The following is an 18,967-nucleotide window of genomic DNA, read 5'->3' on the forward strand; positions in this document are numbered from 1 at the left end:
TCCGAAAGAATGCTGATCCAAGAGGGTTAAAGGTGTTGGGGAGAATTCGGGTACAACAATTCACCACGGCCAAACACAATCCAAGATTAATTTCTCCCCCGAAGCTAAATCAACTAAAGATTTCTTAACCTCCAGTAACAACCAGCAATATATAACCTCACAAAATGCAAATATAACGCTGAAATGATAAGTAGATAAAGCAAATAACAACACCAAAGATTTAACATGGAAAACTCGATGCGGGAAAAACCACGGACCACCCAAAAACATCCACTAATCACCAAGAATAGCATGATACACAAAGTATTATTCTCTAGTCACACACTAGATGCTCAATATCAACATTACAATCATCTTCTTCTCACCACATAGGTAGACAAACAAATTTGGAGTAAGAAAACCTTAACCGCAACTAGAGAATTCGGAGACGGTTCTCAATGAACAAAAACCATCAACTCATAGCCCTCGGTCTCACGAACAACATACTGAAATTTGAGCCGATTCCGTCAATATTTGGCCTTCGAATCAAAGCCGCAAAGTTACAGCCCTCTTCCTTCTTCTTCCTTCTTTGTGCACACCCACGCACAACAACTTCCACTTCTTTTTGTTATTTTCTTTTCTTTTTGCTTTTTTTTTAAAATGCTGGGTGGGCCCACATGAAGGTGGACCCAGCGATGGCCGTGACACATCTATGGATCAATCGACCCTCGGCTTCCCCGACATTTAGAATTTTCTCGAGTCTTCTTAAATAATCCCGAAGGCGGGCAATACGGTAATTGTATTCGTACGTAATAAATGCGATACGGTAATTGTATTCGTACATAATGGGTAGTTGGTAGTTGAGGCCACCGTTAGATTGAACATAGATCTATGATACGATTTGCCTTGTTATAAGGTCTCCTCTCTCATTGTACTCATCTCATTCATATCACAAGTAAATACAATCCAAAACTTCTAAAGTTTCTCTCTATCCTTAAGGCTACACAAGTAGATTGGATCGAGTTTCTCTCTATCCTTAAGATTGGCTCAAATCGATCACCCTGTGATTAGTTCACAATAGCCCCTAGAGTTGCACGAATAAGATTGGCTCAGATCGATCAGCCCGTGACTAGTGATATCAGAGCAACAGTTGTTTCAAGCATAATGGCTGATCCATGATCTGAGATTGAGGATCTCGCCATCAAACGCAATGGTTGATCCACGATCCGATTGAGGATCTCGCCATGAGTGGTGACTGCGTTGATTGTGGGAGGACGTCGAGAAGGGCGCTGCCAAGGGAAAAAAACCTGTGATGATCGAGTTCAAGGGATCCAATGGAGGATCTTACACATGGATGACGAAGCTAGAGTTGTTCGTCGCAATATCCAAGGATCGATCGATGACCAGATCTAGACTGTGGACGAAGTAGACGCCAGAAGGGAGGAGCTCATTGCTAAGAGGAGCTCATTGCGGTGTAAGAGCTCAACTGGCGTGGAAGATCGGAGTTATTGTTGGAGGCTCTAAGGGAAGAACTCGCACAACGGTACCATCCCATGCCATGATGGCAGCCATGCATGCGGAGATAGCGAAACTCAAGGATGGCGGTCATGCGCGTGAAGATAGCGAAGCTGACCAGCATGGGAGACCTCCAACACGAGTTGCTAGGGGCTCCAAGGGAAGAACTCGCACAATGGTGGGATCCCAGGTCATGATGGTGGTATGCGCGCACAGATAGCGAAGCTCGGGATGGCAGCCATGTGCGCGGAGATAGCGAAGCAGGGTAAGCTCTCTGAATCGGAAGTATTTAAAACCGGTGGCGCACGGAGATAGCGGAGCTCAGGGTAAGCTCACTGAATCAGAAGCATTTAAAACGCGGTACTCCACCGCCTTCTTCTCTTAGGTCCGAAGATTGGGGTCGAAGTTGCGGAACACCCTCTGATTGAATTCGGGTCAATTTTTTCAGCAAAATCTCCAACGATGACGAAGACACCGAAGCAGAAACACAGTGAAAATTCCGAAAGGGCTTGGGAAGGCAGAGCGCTCACCTGGAGGTCTTGCCTGCGCTCTCGGGTGAACTCATCTGTGGAAAGCGATATCACTTTCACATCGGCATCTGCCGATTACTCCTTTTCCAGAAGTAAGCCGGTTTCAGAAACTCTGATCGGCAATGACCGTTTCTCTGGATCGCCGAAAAACCCTTAGAGAGAGAATGGGGCGCTGGAGAAGCGAGCTAAGACCCCCGCGAAGAGGGAGAGGGAAGGAAGAGAGAATTTGGGCCTGCCATGCGAGTGGGCTCGTGATATATGGGCTCAGCCCAAGTTCGTCGCAGACCGGCCCAAAGTCCGATCTTGACTTAATGCGTCGCTTGAAGTTTTGTAGACGCATTTTAGAACCGTAGATTTTGATCTCAAGAGATGGTCAGATTCAAGTCGATTTGGTGTTTTTTTTTTTTTTTTTTGGTGACAACCGTTATTATCATAATTGCTGACTAAATATTAATTTCTTATTTATGTTCAATTTATATCATTATCCATATGTAATATCATGCGCCGGTTATATCATAACTTTTTGCATCCGATATAAAATTGCAATTTCTCTTTCAAGTGCTTTTTATGATTTGCCTAAGCTCCAGTTATCATGAATAATAATAATAATAATAATAATATAGCCCCGCAAATTTGCTTTGCATTTTCCTAGCGACACTGCTCGGGGTTTCGCCTCCGGCTTGCTTTGGCTTGGAGACCCTGTAAGGAAAACAACTTCCAAATGACCAATTCTTTTTCATCTCCATTTTACCCACAGAAAATTTTCATTATTCTTCTTTTACCAACCTCGGCGCCCCTAGCCAAGGCTGCACAAACTGAAGCAAAGCTTCGCAAGGGCCGCACGCACACCGGGCCAGTGGCTCAATAGGGTTATTACACTGACCACAAGCGAGCTTTTTGCCTGAGGTCCCGTCGCCCCGCGCCTGGTGGTCGCCCGAGAGTGCATCTACACTTCTCTTTCTTATAATTTTTTCTTTTTCATGAGTTAAAATATTGCCATGCATCGATTATTTATAGCCTAAGTTCTGACGAAAACTTGTAATTCCCGAGAGAATCGCAGCTACCAAACGTCAGAAATTCACCGTCAAAAGAATGACCGTCACATGGGAATGTGCATCGCAGTCACTTTTTGCTGTTGATATTAGATAAATTCTCACATCACACCCCTGAAAATGAACCTTCATAGCACATTCCCTCTGCGTTAGAAAGGCGGTCCACGAATATCCATCCATAGACAATTGGATGCATGACCGCAAAAATCACATGAAAGCATTGTGATCGGAGCATCGAATCAATTACAGGAATAACTCTGAGCGAAAAGAGAGAGATTGCTTCTATCTGTGTTGTCGCAATAATCTAAAGCACTACACTAGGAAGCATCTTCCCACGACAAACAAGGTAACTTTTTTCCCGGGGCACATTCGAGAGGCCTATTTTCCGTGTGTCCACGTCCAGCTCGCTGATTCACCTTTTCTTCGGAAGAAAAGATATTTGAGGATACCGGTAAAAGAGTTGAACCCAGGCTGGACGCAGATGAGTCACTTGATTTGCCTAGAAGATTTTGGGCCATGAGGAAGTAGAATTTTGCCCCACAAGAGGCCAACTAGTGATCTTCCCTGTAGTCTGGATTCTCCTTCAAGATGACAAAACCTTCAAGAATAGGAGAGAGCGGAATATACCTGCAAGAAGCAGTCGCAGTTTAAAGGGCACCGCAAATGACCGAGTTGAATAAATGAAAATTTACTAGAGAGAGTTAAAGTACTTCTCAGTAGCTAACTCTGCCCGATCGCCAGCTGCCAGAAGGACTGGGGTCGAATGTGTCTGGAAGCCAGTGATGGTCTTGGGACGACCTGCCTGCCCGACAACATCAACAGCTTGGCCAACCCGTACTGGCACAGATAACGTTTTCAGATTTTCGTCCACCGTCAACAGCATCCTCGGCTGCCACACCACGAAGGAAAAATTCGCAAATTACTAAAGGGCACGAAATTAGCAAAAATGCCAAATTCAAGACTTCCAGCTAGAGATGAACCTGCATGGCCAGAACAAGGAAGTAAAGAACATAATGATATTTCCCCAAGATGATGGCTTTCATGTCGAGGCACGCATGAAGCATTGTTATTATTCCTGCGAGTGCCGTCCTACAGACAAGTGCACATTAGAATAACAAGTGATGTTAATGTTTAAAAAGAAACTCAATAGTATACCATCAATTCCTTTCAATTTAATCTCAAGAACGTGTGCCTTATCTCAGATTATATCCCAGATCTATTGTGCAAAGAAAACTTACGGAGAGAGCAAAAATCGTTCTGAATGATAAGGATTAAGAGTCAACAAACCCTTCCCCAAGTGCACAAGACCTTGGGCAATCCGCACCTACAGAGGGGGGCCAAATCATGTCAAATAATAACCTTATCTTGTAAAGATAATCTGCAAATTAGAGAACAGTTGTATTGAGCATTACACAGAATAGAAGGCTTGCATCCTTGTAGTAATAGCTAGAAAGATTACGAAGCATCCCAGCTATTCGAGCATTGTTGGTTCCAGAACCTATCAAACCCAATGAAATAACAGCAGCCTATAGAAACACCAAAAATATCAGCCTCAATATTCCAATTCAAATGACTAAAGGGGCACAAAGCATAGCTGTTTCTTCTCACCATTGCAACTTCAGAATCTGTGTCATGGCTTAGCCTACTTAAGGTGTCCATTACATTAACCTACGCAGCATAAAACAAGTAAGAGCTATAAGCATTCTGAGTTCTGCAGGATTAAAAAAGTCAACACCCTTGTAATAAGGATCAATTCCCTCCCAGAAAATGGGCAGAAATGGTTTGTCCATATTGATGGCATATCTAGGGATATAGTTTCCAATCAGATTAGATTATGATTTGATATAAATACTTTGAGATCATGGTATCATAAACTTACTTAAGCTCATTTAAAAACTTAGTCCTATCAAAACCCAATAAGGTAGTACCGTATGCTTCATGTTGAGATTTTTTCAGAAAATATTCATGAATGTCAACTACCTTTGGATTTGCAATGCATAGAAGCCCAAGAGCCAGTGGAACTGCCCGGCGGATGTTTTGTTCTCCATATTGTAAAAGATGCTCCAACGAACGAATTGCCATTTCAAGACCTAGTTCTTCAGCCATTGCAACCATGGCAATTCCAAGGATAGCAGGTGCCTGATGAGTTTCCCCCTTCTCGAGATGTTGTGCACAATGACCTAGCAAGTTTTGCACCTGCACCAATAAAGATCAGCAAATTATTCTGACAGTTGTTTCAATGGGTTATTAACTATAGTGGAGATAGGTACCTTAAGAACATTTCCTGTTCCAGCATATGCACAGGAAATGAGGGTCATCTCACAGTGTTTTCTGATCTTCTCATTGAAAGTCTTTGCAACTTCTGCTGTGACCTCGACATTTTCCTATAAAATAAGAAGAGTATTCAAGGAAACTGAGCACTAATAAACAGTATATCTGTGTCAGTATCTGTTAAACAATAAGGTAGTACCCAGATGCTCTGATGGTAGCAATATGAATTGAAGAGGCTCCATCAACATACCTGCTTTCCAAGATAAAGAAGACCAAGGCCAAGAGGTAAAAGACGAGCAAGAGGCTCTCCCAGCTCTGACTCGCTGCGGTCCATCAGAGTAAATATGATTGACTGTGCCACCTCTTCATTGCAGGAGCCCACATATATTAAGCCGAGAGAGATTGCAGTAAATGCAATCACATCAAGGGGTGCTTTCGCGTCATTAAGTATCGGGGACAATTTAGCACGGATCTGAAAATGAAGTTCATAAAAACCAAATTAATGCTTGTCAATAAGAATATTTCTCACAGCAGCAAACCTATACAAAATTCCCTAAAAATGCTGTTGCTCGTGAGATGACTTGGAAGAAAATAGAAAGGATTTGATGCTAATCAAAAGAAAAATGACTGCATGAGCATAAGTATACATGTTCAATGGAAAAAGAGTCATTTCTCCCAAATGTGTACATACCTGCTCATTCTGAGAGCCGGCATATGCAAGTCCAAGGCCCATAATTGCGCCGATTCTAATAGATGCATCTTCTTTATCAATGTAATCACCAAGAAGTGCCAGAGCCTGATATATTGAAGAAAAAGAATAAGATTTAACATATAGACAATGTTATCAGCGTAACAGACAATAAAGGGAACTCACAGGATCGCAGTCATTCTTGATATTGCAGTTCACTATCCCAACACCCAACAGAGCACCAGCTATAACATGATTGTCATTACTATGGAAGTACTTGTCTAGTTGGGCCAGTCCAGTGTCAACATCCCACAGCAAAATCATTCCCTGCCACAGAGAAAATCATAACAATCTGATCCTAAAGAAATTTCTGGCAAAAATATCCTGAAGTAGCAAGGTACACGCACCAGACTTGCAGCAGCACTAGCCTTTCCATGCTCTTTGTTTTTGAAAAGCCAATTTCCTGAAGAGCCACTAGAAGAGTCTGATTGAACTGTCATTAACTTATCCTGCAGAGGCAACAAAGGAATTTAAAAAACGGAAATCTTGCAAAGATAATGTTTTTTCTTTGATTACCTGCCCAAAGCCAGCATTTACAAATGCATTAACAAAAGTAGCAGCCAGGTTTTGCCTCGCTGAATCCACACTTCCACCACCAGCACTAGCCCGACCATCGAGCAAATGTGCCTGTGACAATTCAATTTTTCATTAGCACAAGGTCAACAAGTTACAAATCATATTCTAGTATATCATAATATTTCGAGAGAGCAACACACTAAGAAAGCTAATTTTCAAGGATATCAATTACATGCAAAAATCATCCTCCATACTCACTCTATTCATGTCAGTGACATGTCGCTGCACCTTAAGTTTAGAAATCAAGAAACAATTGGAATATATAATGCATTAGACAAAATATATCAGTCATACTCTTTAGCAACCTGTAATCCTTGCTAAGCCTTCAGTCAATTATTTCATATTGGAAGATGATCTAAGGGACAAGAACTAAATATGATGCCACCTATACATGTGGCGTATATCCGTAGCCCGAAGTTAAAATGCTATATCAGAATGAATAAAGTTTTGCAGAAACAAAAGGTAACACATGATACATACAAAAAGTAACATGCTAAAACAAAGAAGCTTGCAGCAAGTAGTCCACACTAAGGGCATCTCTTTGAAAGGCCTCTTCTGTTTAAAACAATCACACAGCTCTCATTACACGTGCAGTGTCTTATAACATGATGCATCCAAGAGGTTGATTCGAATATTGATGATAAAATAAGTTAATGAGTTTTGCTAACCAAGACCAGATCAGGTCATCAAAAGCATGAACAATTATCAGCAGTTCAAACCTTGTAGATGTCTTCAGGAGACTTGGGCTCCATAACCTCAATATCGCGGGCAAGAGTAAGATAACCGTCACTTAAATTGGTATTATTGACAATTTCCTGCAATGCCTCTTTTTCATCTCCATCTGGAACCATATCTCCATCAAGCTCAAAGGTAATGCCCTGCAAAAAAGAATAGCAAATTACTATTAAATTCACCCAAAAACAATCTTGCCATGTACACCAACTATATCTGAAGCAAGGATTAAAGAGGCATTTCAATTTAGCTGAGAAACAACTCACATGTCGAGCAAGGATATAGCAGAATTGTTTCTTCCGTAGAAGATCACTGCAAGACATGAAGACCTCCTTCACTTTCTGCATGTGTACTTTCAAGTGTTAGATTAGATTTTCTGAGAGTGAGAGAGAGAGAGAGAGAGAGATCCAATATGTGTGGAACTCCTCACAAGAAATTCCTGTACACAACTTGAAAGGAAAAGGTGTTTATTCATATCTAACCAAATATACCTGCGTTTTGTCTAGGAACAGTGCAATTTGAAGCGCAATGGCATATTCTTCAAACTTGAGATAGATCTTGTAAGCAATATCCAGAACTAACCCGTCATCAGGTCCAGGAAGGTATCTGCAATTGATACAAAAGAGAGAATTGACAGGGAGAAAAGCCACACTCATGAATCAGTCCTCGACTACTAAGCTCCTAGACCATTTCCCGAGCAATCCACAGTGAATACCCTGACTGTTATGCACTGTTTTGATGACAAATACCTTGCAGCACTGGTGAGGTATAAACACGTCCTCTTGAAGTTAGTGCTGTCGACATGCTTCAATAACATATCAAGGTCCTCAACCTGGAAGTCATTTTAATATTCTTAGATTCACTTCAAAACAGCCTCACTAGAAAATAAAAGGTTGGCATGAATAATTTACTTTACCTCCATTAACAGGTCAACAGCTTCAGGTTCAGCATTGTGCTACAACAAAATAAAATGGTTTAGTAACACGTCATCAAAAGTTACAAACCTATCTGTGAATAAATTCCAGGAAAGGTGTCTTCTGCATACAATGATCCTAATCCATTTCCTACCAACATGAAAATTAGACAATGATAAATACCTTCATATGGAAAGCTACAATTTGTTTTACAAGCTCCATGAGATCTTTTATAGGAGCCTCCTCACTCTGCCAAGGTTTAAAAAAGCATTGTCAAACATACAAATTGGTCAAAGAATATCTGAGATCGCCAATTTTAAGAACAAATTATCTCATATGCAGTTGGTATTGTCAATAGGGATCACTGATGGAATTAGAACTATAGAACTAAGCCCAAGTACACTAATAAGTGAAAGCCAGATGTTACACATCATGTAGCACTAGAATGTAAATTAATGTAAATATAAGCAGGCAACAGAAAAGCACTTCAAGAATGAGTTTAAAAACCTGTCTTACATAATATGAAGAAAACAGAGAAGAGCTTGCCAACATTACCTGTCGCTTTGTATACTCTTGAGCAATTTCACCAGCTAAATTCCTGAGATCAGATGTTAAGTTTAAGGTAAGACAAAGTGCAATGTAACTTCAAGATAAAGCACAAAACAACAAGAATTCCTCAATACCCAGTATCTCCAGATGGAGATCATGCACCAAGCACTGGAAAATGAATAACGTTCAAAATAATCCCTTCCGCAAGGATTTCACAATTGAAAGAACAAAGTGACAGCAACATCACCATATCGTTCCCCATATATATAAAAATATAATACATATAATCAAATAAAAGCAATGACTATGGATGTATATATAGTCTAACGAACCAAGATGCTGCTATTTTCCATCCTATGGGTTCAAGAGAAGCATTTCCTCCAAGGTTCATGAAAAGTTGGAGCAAACAACCAACAACTGAAAATAATTTTTGGTTTCATTTTTGGTCCACAGCCACTTAAATAGTGGGCTGATGCAGAGCAGCAAAATCCTCATACTAATGGCACATAGCTGTACCAGACTCAAGAAGTATCAACAAAACTAGGCATCTAGAAGAGGCTATTGCAGAAAGATCATGTTAATTCAGAACTCTTCAGAGCAGTAAATACTTGTCCCTCTTTACAAATATAGCAGAGCTTTATCATTATACCCCAGTTAACAACAACTTAAAAGGTGGGACATTGACCACTGGGGTACATAAAACATCGAATTAACATTGACAAGCAAATATATTCATTCACTCGCAACCATTATAGACCACATCTTTGTCTAGATATACTGAAATTTTAGGTAAAATTTCAGTATTAAAAGGAGAGGGAAAAGAGAACCAATAGAAAATCACATATATCACATCCAACATCAAGACTGATTACCTGACATACTCATGGCCCCAAGAGCCAATATCACCTTCTGAACCTAACAACCTGTACTTCAGACTCTCCTGGAACACCATTTATAAAAGAAAGAAATCAATATCAAATCTACAAGGGAGTAGGAGAAGTGAACTTGGGAAGGTTATGGAAAACATCTACACTACACCTAAAATAAATGCAGGCTATTCAGTGGGATGATCTTACATCAGGAGGCATGAGGCATGATTTCGAAAGATACTGATAGTGACTATCTACGAATAAATGTTTTTTAAGAACAATGGCAACAAAAATATAGAAGGTTGGAGTTTCAATAAGTTGTCATCCTACAAGGCTACAAGCAAGTCATAGATATGTTGCCCAGCAAAATATGATTTTTAAGTCACAAGAAGAATTACCCGTTCCCCTTCGGCAGACATTGTCAAGGCCAAAACAGAGAGTATGTCCGCTAGGTATCTCTGCATCAATGTAAACCAGATCATTGACTGCAATTCAGATGAAGTATCCTAGCAAATGATGCCATTTCAATCCATACTACACCTTCAAATCCGAATCCTCCATTGTTTCATAATACGCCTTAAGAGTTCCATAATGAGGTCGGAGAAACTTCAGGGGCTTTGGAACTGAAGTCATTGAACTTGTTGAAGTACGAATTTCTTGTCTACAAAGACGATTATAGGTGTCATCAGACCACGTTAGAAAGATAAACATGTACAGCCACTCTATTCGTGAGACATCTTTCCATTATTAGGTTCCAACCACAACCAGTGTCTATTAAGGATTGTCTCATTTCTAGCAGCAAAAACGGTGAGTCCCTCTCTAATTCGATCCACATAATGCTCATATAGTTCATAACATCCAAATTCACAGTACAAATGCATGCCATAAAGATTTCCCTATTCTAAAATAAAAAAACACCAAATTATCCCCAGAAAAGCCCTATGCCAATTCTGTAGTCTTCTTCCTATAGTTACATAGTCGGTTTCTACTGACAAATTTTCCTAAAACTGGCCATTCGACTCCTCTTCTAGCTGCATGCCAGATTTTTTTGCATAATTGCCATATCATACTCGCACCAGACCTGCAACAATCAGAACACCAGTCCCCCCAAGCAGACGGAATAACCAACAAAGGACAAGCTAAATGTAGAATTCTTCATTTCCCTTAAGTTAATGGTTGAGTAGGAGGAGAAATGGAAGCAAAAAATATCTCCAAGACCAGAAGTACCTCATGCTTTCTAGAGCAACCTTCTGCAACCCAGGATCAGGATCCTGAACCCTTTCCACATATAGCTCCAGCTGCTGTTTCAATGCCAAATCTTCTTCTGACTGCAAATACATTCACAAACAACCAATCAACCAGCCTGCCCGAGATAGCATCTACAGAACTCACCGGCAGCATAAAACAATGGAAGGGGGGGCGTAAGGAAACCGCTCGACGAGTGAGTTTCAGTCTCAGCACAGTCTTGGTTCATTATTGTCAACAATTAAAATGGGTCGAGTCATTGTAAACTCACAGGAAGCAACAACAAATCTTTCCTACCAGATAATTTGACCTTTCAAGCAAGAAACGAAAAGATTTCTCCCCCGAACAAAGAACTTAACGGAAATGAATTCATTAACGCGCACCAGCTCCTCCATAATCACCTCAGCAACTAACCGGTACCACTTCCACGACACGCCAAGATTCCAAACCACAAAGACCGCACCCGACTCCCGACTCAGCTCTCCATTCATCAAAATCACCAACTTCAACAGCACAACCCAAGCAACACAAAGCCGCACTCACGCAGCCCACAACATCCCGCATTCGAACGACGCTCCAATCGAACGCGAAAAAGAAAGGAAACCAAAATCAAAGCGCCGAGAACCGCACTCACCAAGTCCTCGTCCTTCTTCTCTTCCTTCTTCTTGGGGTCCTTTGCGGGGACCTTGACGGGCGCCTCCTCGCGGGAGGTGCCGGAGCTGTTCTTTTCGGGCGCCATGTCGGAGCGCGGGGCCAGATCGGGGCGGCTACCTTGCGCGGCGGCTGAATCGAGAAGCGGCCGGCGCAATCGCGGAGGAGCCCTAGCCGCCGATTCGGAGGAAGGGATCGTCGGCTTCGGAGACGGGAAGAGGAGAGAGAATCTGGAGCGAAGGTGAGAGAGATTTCCTCCTGCACAAGCTAAAGCTCACGAGTCTCGGTTCGCACTGACACAAAAGCCGAATGCCTTGGCGAGGTTGAAGATGGACTTAAATAAAACGGGTCTGGCCCATTTAGCGTTTGGGCCTCCGGATGGCGTTCGCAGATCCGGCCCAAAACTGGCAAACGCGTGGGAAACTTGGGCCTGTTTGTTAAAAAAAAAATTCTATTCTTTTGTTTAGAGAACAAAAAAATAATAGAAATGTGTTTATTAAAAATTTTATTTTCGGGAACAAAAAATCTATTTTTATTCCCAATAATAGATTTGGAACAGAAACAAGAAATATAAAAAATAACTTATTGTTCCCGGGAATAATTTCTAAAATCAATTTTTCTCTCTATTCTCTTTTATTCTTCTCTTTCTTTTCTTCTTCTTCTTCCTCTTCTTCCTGTTGGCCAGTCGCCAACTTTGGCCATGGCCGGCATTGGTGATGGGCCAGACGAGGGCCGGCAATCTCACCAGAGCGTCACTGCCCCCAAAGACGCTGAGCCACGGCAAGGCTTGGCCTCGCCTAGATCTGGCATTTATGAAATTGAGGATTTTGATATCAATAGAATATATTTATCAATCTGTCCATTAGAGCATGCGTACAGACATTTATGAAATTGAGGATTTTGATAATATTTGAGAAAAAGAGAAAAAGATTTGAGATCCCGGAAAAGTAAGAGGCCTGTCTCTTTGCTTATAAGAGAGCATAGGTATACAGTAATGAGCAATTCCTTATGGATCGCTTCTAAAAGCGACATATAAAAACTCTTATTTGCAAGGATCAATTATTCTCCCCGGGAGGAACGCTTTTCTAGTGTTCTCCACACATTTTGCTTCCGCTTAGTATTTGTGCTCGCCTCATTAAATGGTATGAGTTTTGTTCGAAACAAAAAAAAAAAAAAAAAAAAAGTGTCTAATACTTTTAATGTTGCAAATCCGTGATAATTGAAAATTCTAATAACTTTTTGTAGCTCCTTCTGTTAAGTATTTCCTTGAAATGCTTTTGTTATTTTCTCTCAAATTTACGGTACTATAGTTAATTACATATAAAATTCTCTCGATTATCGTATTAGGAAATTATTGTACGTAATTAACAACGGGATATATTATCACTGGAAAACCTTTCATTTTTTATTTTGTGGAAAAGAGGAAGTTATTCAATACTGTGCAACGCACCTATATATCACTCGTTATGCTTGTTTTGGTGAATTACTTATCTCCTAAGTGTGAGTATTTGTCTTAAAGTTATATGAGATATTTGTAATCCAACAAACCTAAGTAATTATCTATTTAAATTACACTGTTCAAGTTTTCTTAAGAATTTTGAACTTATATGAATGTGATGGGCATCTTAATCAATTGAAAGTTGAATCTGATCAAAACTACTCACTTTCAAATGATATTCATATCGGTCACAAATATTTTTTTGGACTTCAAAAATTTATTATAATTTAATCGATAACAATTTTAGTTTCAAACCCACAAATATCTATATTTTTTAGTCAAATCGAAATCAATAGAATTTTCTTGTCCGGTGAAATCACTACAATTCCTTTTCTAGTTCTTATGCCGGAGCTGTCCCTTTCATTACAATTTCTACTTTTCACCATAAATGTCACCATAAATGTAGTTGTTAGTGGAATTGTCACTACTTTTTAAAATGGAACTGGATGCAGATTTAAAAATCAAAATAAAAGGCAATGCAACCAGTAATGGAACCCTCAATTTGCTCAATCACCATTACGATTTCTTTTCACCATTAAAAACTTGAAAATGCCCAGGATATTACAGTAGAGAAGTAAAACCATATAGTAAGTGTGTATAATTTATTCAAATCTAATCTCAAAATATAATAATAATTTTTCTAAAACTAAATTATTTTCCGAACGGTTTGAAAAGCTAGTTGCGCCATAAGTCGCCCTTTCACACCCTTAAATCTAGTCGCATGTAATTATACCAACTATAGTCATCTTATCATGTGAAGGCACCCAAAAAAGTAGAACTATCTCATTGAGGTAAATTAGAAAACCACCAACAATAAGGGCCAAACTCATTCGCAAGTTTATGTACACATCTATTGCGCTAGAAATGTCGTTGAATTAAGGATTCTTCTCCTCCTTTCGATGGCCTCATATCGCCACCGCCGCCGCCGCCGAGAGGTCAATCTAAGGAGAGGAAGCGGGAGGGACGCTGGGAATGCCTAGCGTTGAAGCTCCCCCGACACACCTTCTAGAGACAGAGGCTTTAAGTCGAGAGGAAGTGGCTACCATGGCTTCAATAGGACCTCTCCGATGGACACGTCAGCGCTCTCACTCCACTGTTGAACACAACAATTACAAACAGAACAATGAAATAAAACTCGGTCCAAATTCGCATAATCACTGCGATGTATATGATCAGATGAGATCACCGTAGCCTAATTACCTAGTGAAAATCGAATGAAGGTTGAGAGGAGGCCAATTGCCCAATTGGCGTCAGCACATTGATGCTAGGGTCTATTTTGTATAGGCCTTGATGATGTGGTATGCTTGAAATCGATGCTAAACCAAATCCCTTCACAGAGCATCGAATCACATATAATCATCAATATTTTACATATAAACATAGAAAAATTATATATAATTATATTACTGGATAAAATAAATATCAAATATTCCACGTGTCAAAATCCTACGCATTCTCGTCAACTTTTAATATGAACAACATGATCAATTGATCCACATAACAACTAAAGAGCTCATAAATATTTTCTTAACTACTACAACCTTTTATCTAATAAGTTGAACGGGATGAAAAAAAAAGGATTAATTAATTAATTATAAGTAATTAATAAACAGATCCAAAAAATAATAAAAGTACAAAAGAAGCAAGCAAAAGCAAAGCCCAAGAAAGGCAAAGCCCTGCCCCGGCTTGGCCGCCACGCGTCGGCCCCGCCGCCATAAGTACGACCCCCGATCCTCCATCCGTTGCTCACTTTCACTTGCAAGTATCCCTCAAATCTCTCTCTCCCGAGCTCTTCCGTTCCCTCTCGATTTCTCTGTTTCTTCTCCATTTTCTCGAGCTCGTTCGAGAAGGGGCTTTTTCTGCAGAGAGCGAATCCGCTCCTCCTTCACTTCGGTAAAGAGAGAGCTAGCGGAAGAGAGAGAAAGGAACAGGAAAAATGCCGGACGAGAGCACAATGACCTTCATCGACATCATCCTCGCCATCATCTTGCCTCCTCTCGGGGTCTTCCTCAAGTTTGGTTGCCAGGTGATGATCTCCCTCCTCATCTCTTTCTTTTTTTTTTTTTTCTTTTTTTACTCTGCTTTTAATTTAGAGTGAGAAAAAAAAATAGTAATTTGCTTTGAAGTCGAGATTTCCGGGTTTTTTCCTTTTTTTAGGAAGGGTTTTGCCAGTTTTATGCGGGGTTGAAAGTCTTATTTTCGGACGCAAAATTTATCTTTTTTATTTTTTATTTTTTTCTGGTTTCTTAAAATACCAGAAAAAGGAAAAGAAAAAAAGGAAATATGATTTTTGGGAGGGTCTTTGGTTTTGATTCCGATTTTGACTTATGTATTTCTATGCAGGTGGAGTTCTGGATCTGTTTGGTGCTCACGCTCTTTGGTTGGCTTCCTGGTATCATTTATGCCGTCTATGCCATTACCAAGAACTGAACTTGATTGAGTAAGCTCTCTCTCAATATATGGATATAATATTGAAAAATATTATTAGTCCAATAATTGTTAGAAGGACCCCACTCTCTCTCTCCCCCGAAAAAAGGAAAAAAAAGAAAAAAAAAAGAAAAAATGGGATTATTATTTACAAAATAAATAGCAGGTAGAGTTATCTGATGAGTCATGCATGGGGACTCCGCTAACTAGGCGGGTCTCTTTTATTTTATTTTTTTTCAAACCAGATATTATAGATCACGGCGCGTAATGACACGTGTCCAGCACTTCCGGGCTTTTGAATGTGCAAAATATTTAATAAAAGGATCTCGAAGAATACGTGCGAGTTTAGGCGTTTTAACGAAAAATCCTAATTTGTCGCACTTTTTTTGTTTTTTCTCGACAGGTGGCAACACGTGATGGGCCGATGCGTCTCCATCCAACGGTTGCAGATTTCGTGGGATATCATCTTCTTCTTCTTCGAACGTGTCTTTTCTCTTCGTTTTTTTTTTTTTTTTTTTTCATGTAATCATCGTTAGTTGTCCGTAGCGTTGTGATGATATGTTGTATTGTTGGATTTATTTCCCATGTATGAAATGGCGCCCTCGATGTGTCGGCAGATTTTCAGATATTGCCTTTAATCTCGTTTCTTTAATTGACCCCACTCGAGATTTATGAGTTTTCCTACTAATAAAAAGGAGGGTACGCTCGAACGTTCGTGAGTGGAGGAGGGACAAGCGTCCCAATTTGCCGAATAAAGTAACGTGAGTCATTTTCGCAAAGACATTTTCAAATGATGAAAAATATATTTTTTTTTCAAAAAACCACCGTTGGGATTGCTTATGATAGTAAATTAGAGTAAAATATTATCATTATTCATGAAATTATTTTAGACATAAATTATTCTTTAGAAAATATGTTGTTGATATAACCTTCCATAAATTGTCCATGTTACTGTGACATTGGTGACTAAATTAGATGTAACGTTAGTAATTTTCATGGTAATTGATTGGAAGAATTACATTAAGTTTTGCGCAAAAGTTTAGGATCACATTGGCAATATTGGAAAATTTAGGACCGAATTGATATCATGCAATATATTTGAAACTAATTGAGTGTTATATCAAAAGAAAATATATTAGAAGAATGTCGTGTCAAGAGAAAACAAGTTTTATTAGGATGATAGAAATTTTATATAAATGTAAAATGTGTGAGAGATATGGAGGACATATGGCTTGTCACATTTTCCTTCTTAGATTAGGATCTTGTTCATCATATAAAATTAAACTTTTATAATTTAACTTGAAGGCTAATATCACAAAAAACCTCAAATTTTATCTATCGTGACATAAAGACTCCCTAAACTTGCCCGGCATGGCACAAACACCCCATATTCTTTTCTTAATCACAAAAAAAAAACCCAAACTTAGCGTCTATTTCAATCCTATCAGTGGTTAATTTGTCACACTAGTATAAATTAGGAGTTTTGATGACACAAAAAATATTTGAGGTATTTGTGTCATAACGAGCAATTTTAAGGCATTTGTGTAAAAAATGTTAAGGGTATGTGTGACACAAATACCCTATATTCTTTTCTTAATGACCAAAAAACCCAAACTTAGCGTCTTTTTCAATCCTATCAATGGTTAATTTGTCATACTAGTATAAATAAAGGGTTTTTATGACACAAAAAACATTTGGGAGTATTTGTGTCATAATGAGCAATTTTAAGGTTATTAATGATAAACAAAATTAGATTATTTGTGTCGCGATGGAAATGATTTAAGATTTTTTGTAATAGTAACCCTCATCAATAGAATGCATGTATTTCCTCGAAGTTGGGATAAAAAAACTTTTTATATTTACCTCATGAGAAACAGAAGATAGAATGATATTAATTGTTGTTTGCACTGAAAAATGGTTAGATTGTCTATATTAATAAAAGCACATGACTAGAATGTTGAGAGTATCATTAAGCATATACCCATTGTCGACAATCACAATGATTATTATTGATATTAACGCAAATCGATGACTAGTATTGTTTAGTTGTCGACAGTGGATGGCTAATGATAGTTGACAAAAGTATGGATCAATAAGGTCAACAAATTATCGATTAAGGCATCAAGAGAGAGTGATGGAGGTTGTGGAGCAACTAACGCGCGATTTTAAAGGAACAGCTATTTGGAAACGAGGTCATGACATCGTGAAAGTGTGGGCACAAAATTTTCAGAGATAAGAGAACATGGCTATAACCATAGAAGAACTACTTAGCGGCGATTATGACATAACCATTAAAATAACATCGTTTATCTATAGAATAGTGTGTTTGTGAACAAACAAATTTATTATCTTTCAATTATCTTTACTTTCATGTACTGCACTTTTAGTTTCTGAAGTCATATTGTCAATTAAATTTTGACTTGTTTCTTAACTATAGTTTCCAGATTCATGTCGTCAATTAATTTGAGTGATCGTGCGACATTCCAAAGCATCAAATGATAAGTGTGTAATTTGAAACCACTTGTTTAGGCTTCCATTTTTAACGATATATATGATTGAGACTTTTACTTTATTAATATTTCATAATTTTCGTGTATTTAAATATCAATGGATTATGGCAAATAATGGTCAATAGAGGTAATGATTTACTGTAATCGTTCAATTAAAAGTACATACGGAATGTGAGTAGATAGTAGATTTTAGGTTCTTGAGTATCAAGTAATACAAGTAATTATTTTATTTTGGAAGTGTTTTTCATATAATTCATTTTTCAAGAAATAAACGAATCTAGTGTTTGTTTTACTGAAAACTTCATAATAAAGGAAAATTTTTTCCATGGAAATCATTTTAAAAGAAATTGATTAATTTTATATTTATTTAGTGATTTAGAGAAAGTGATTTCCGATTGTCCAAAGACGAAGTTTTTTCCCCCAATTTAAATTATGTTGTTTTAGTCAATGAAAAATGTTTTCTATTGAATGATTAGTTTTCTGTTATCTAAAAATTGAAATATAATTTCTTGAAAATAATCTATTTTTTCAAATGAACGGATCCTAAATTTGTCTCTACTTTCTATATTTTCAAATAACCAAATAATTATGCAAAAGCAAGCTCACGTTCGTCGCGTTGAATGACAGTTAGAATGGGAATTGGAGATTGGGTACCAATTTAAAAAATGTAAAGGATAAAAAGAACAATGAAAAAGAGAATTAGGCTTCCGCTTAGAGAGGTCCAACATATCCTTTATTTAATAAATGACTTCCAGTTGGGAAAATAAATTGGCATTTCAAAAGATGCTGAAGATTAATTTAATTTTGAGAATACCCAAATTTCAATAGCTTTTATGAACATTTCACATAGTTGATTACCAAATACATATGCTGGAATTAATCGAATGAAAAGTAAAATATC

At 38.6% G+C, this 18,967-nt stretch overlaps 2 protein-coding genes and 1 long non-coding RNA gene across 3 annotated transcripts; 1 reads left to right on the forward strand and 2 right to left on the reverse strand.

The window, feature by feature from the left end:
* Positions 1-871: 871 nt before the first annotated feature.
* LOC120289344 lies at positions 872-2,334 on the reverse strand. The gene is made up of 2 exons (XR_005547271.1): positions 2,025-2,334; positions 872-1,914 (listed from the first exon to the last, which is right to left on the reverse strand). It is a non-coding gene; the product is annotated as an uncharacterized LOC120289344 (long non-coding RNA).
* An 840-nt stretch (positions 2,335-3,174) lies between these two features.
* On the reverse strand, positions 3,175-11,930 carry LOC104424943 (26S proteasome non-ATPase regulatory subunit 2 homolog A). The gene is made up of 25 exons (XM_010037493.3): positions 11,615-11,930; positions 10,963-11,063; positions 10,276-10,396; positions 10,134-10,193; positions 9,739-9,806; positions 8,873-8,915; positions 8,501-8,566; positions 8,320-8,358; positions 8,153-8,235; positions 7,895-8,009; positions 7,670-7,744; positions 7,391-7,549; positions 6,612-6,722; positions 6,443-6,544; positions 6,222-6,362; positions 6,039-6,143; positions 5,598-5,819; positions 5,347-5,460; positions 5,057-5,272; positions 4,685-4,744; positions 4,489-4,602; positions 4,315-4,400; positions 4,057-4,165; positions 3,787-3,965; positions 3,175-3,703 (listed from the first exon to the last, which is right to left on the reverse strand). Exons 1-25 carry the CDS (start codon positions 11,717-11,719, stop codon positions 3,628-3,630), a joined length of 2,670 nt encoding a protein of 889 aa, XP_010035795.2. The 5' UTR covers positions 11,720-11,930; the 3' UTR covers positions 3,175-3,627.
* Positions 11,931-14,867: 2,937 nt separating this feature from the next.
* On the forward strand, positions 14,868-16,208 carry LOC104424944 (hydrophobic protein RCI2B). Its single transcript, XM_039304382.1, has 3 exons — positions 14,868-15,155; positions 15,473-15,569; positions 15,960-16,208. Exons 1-2 carry the CDS (start codon positions 15,066-15,068, stop codon positions 15,557-15,559), a joined length of 177 nt encoding a protein of 58 aa, XP_039160316.1. The 5' UTR covers positions 14,868-15,065; the 3' UTR covers positions 15,560-15,569; positions 15,960-16,208.
* Positions 16,209-18,967: the final 2,759 nt, after the last annotated feature.

Source organism: Eucalyptus grandis, chromosome 11 (assembly GCF_016545825.1).
Source record: "Eucalyptus grandis isolate ANBG69807.140 chromosome 11, ASM1654582v1, whole genome shotgun sequence".
Classification (NCBI taxonomy): domain Eukaryota; kingdom Viridiplantae; phylum Streptophyta; class Magnoliopsida; order Myrtales; family Myrtaceae; genus Eucalyptus; species Eucalyptus grandis.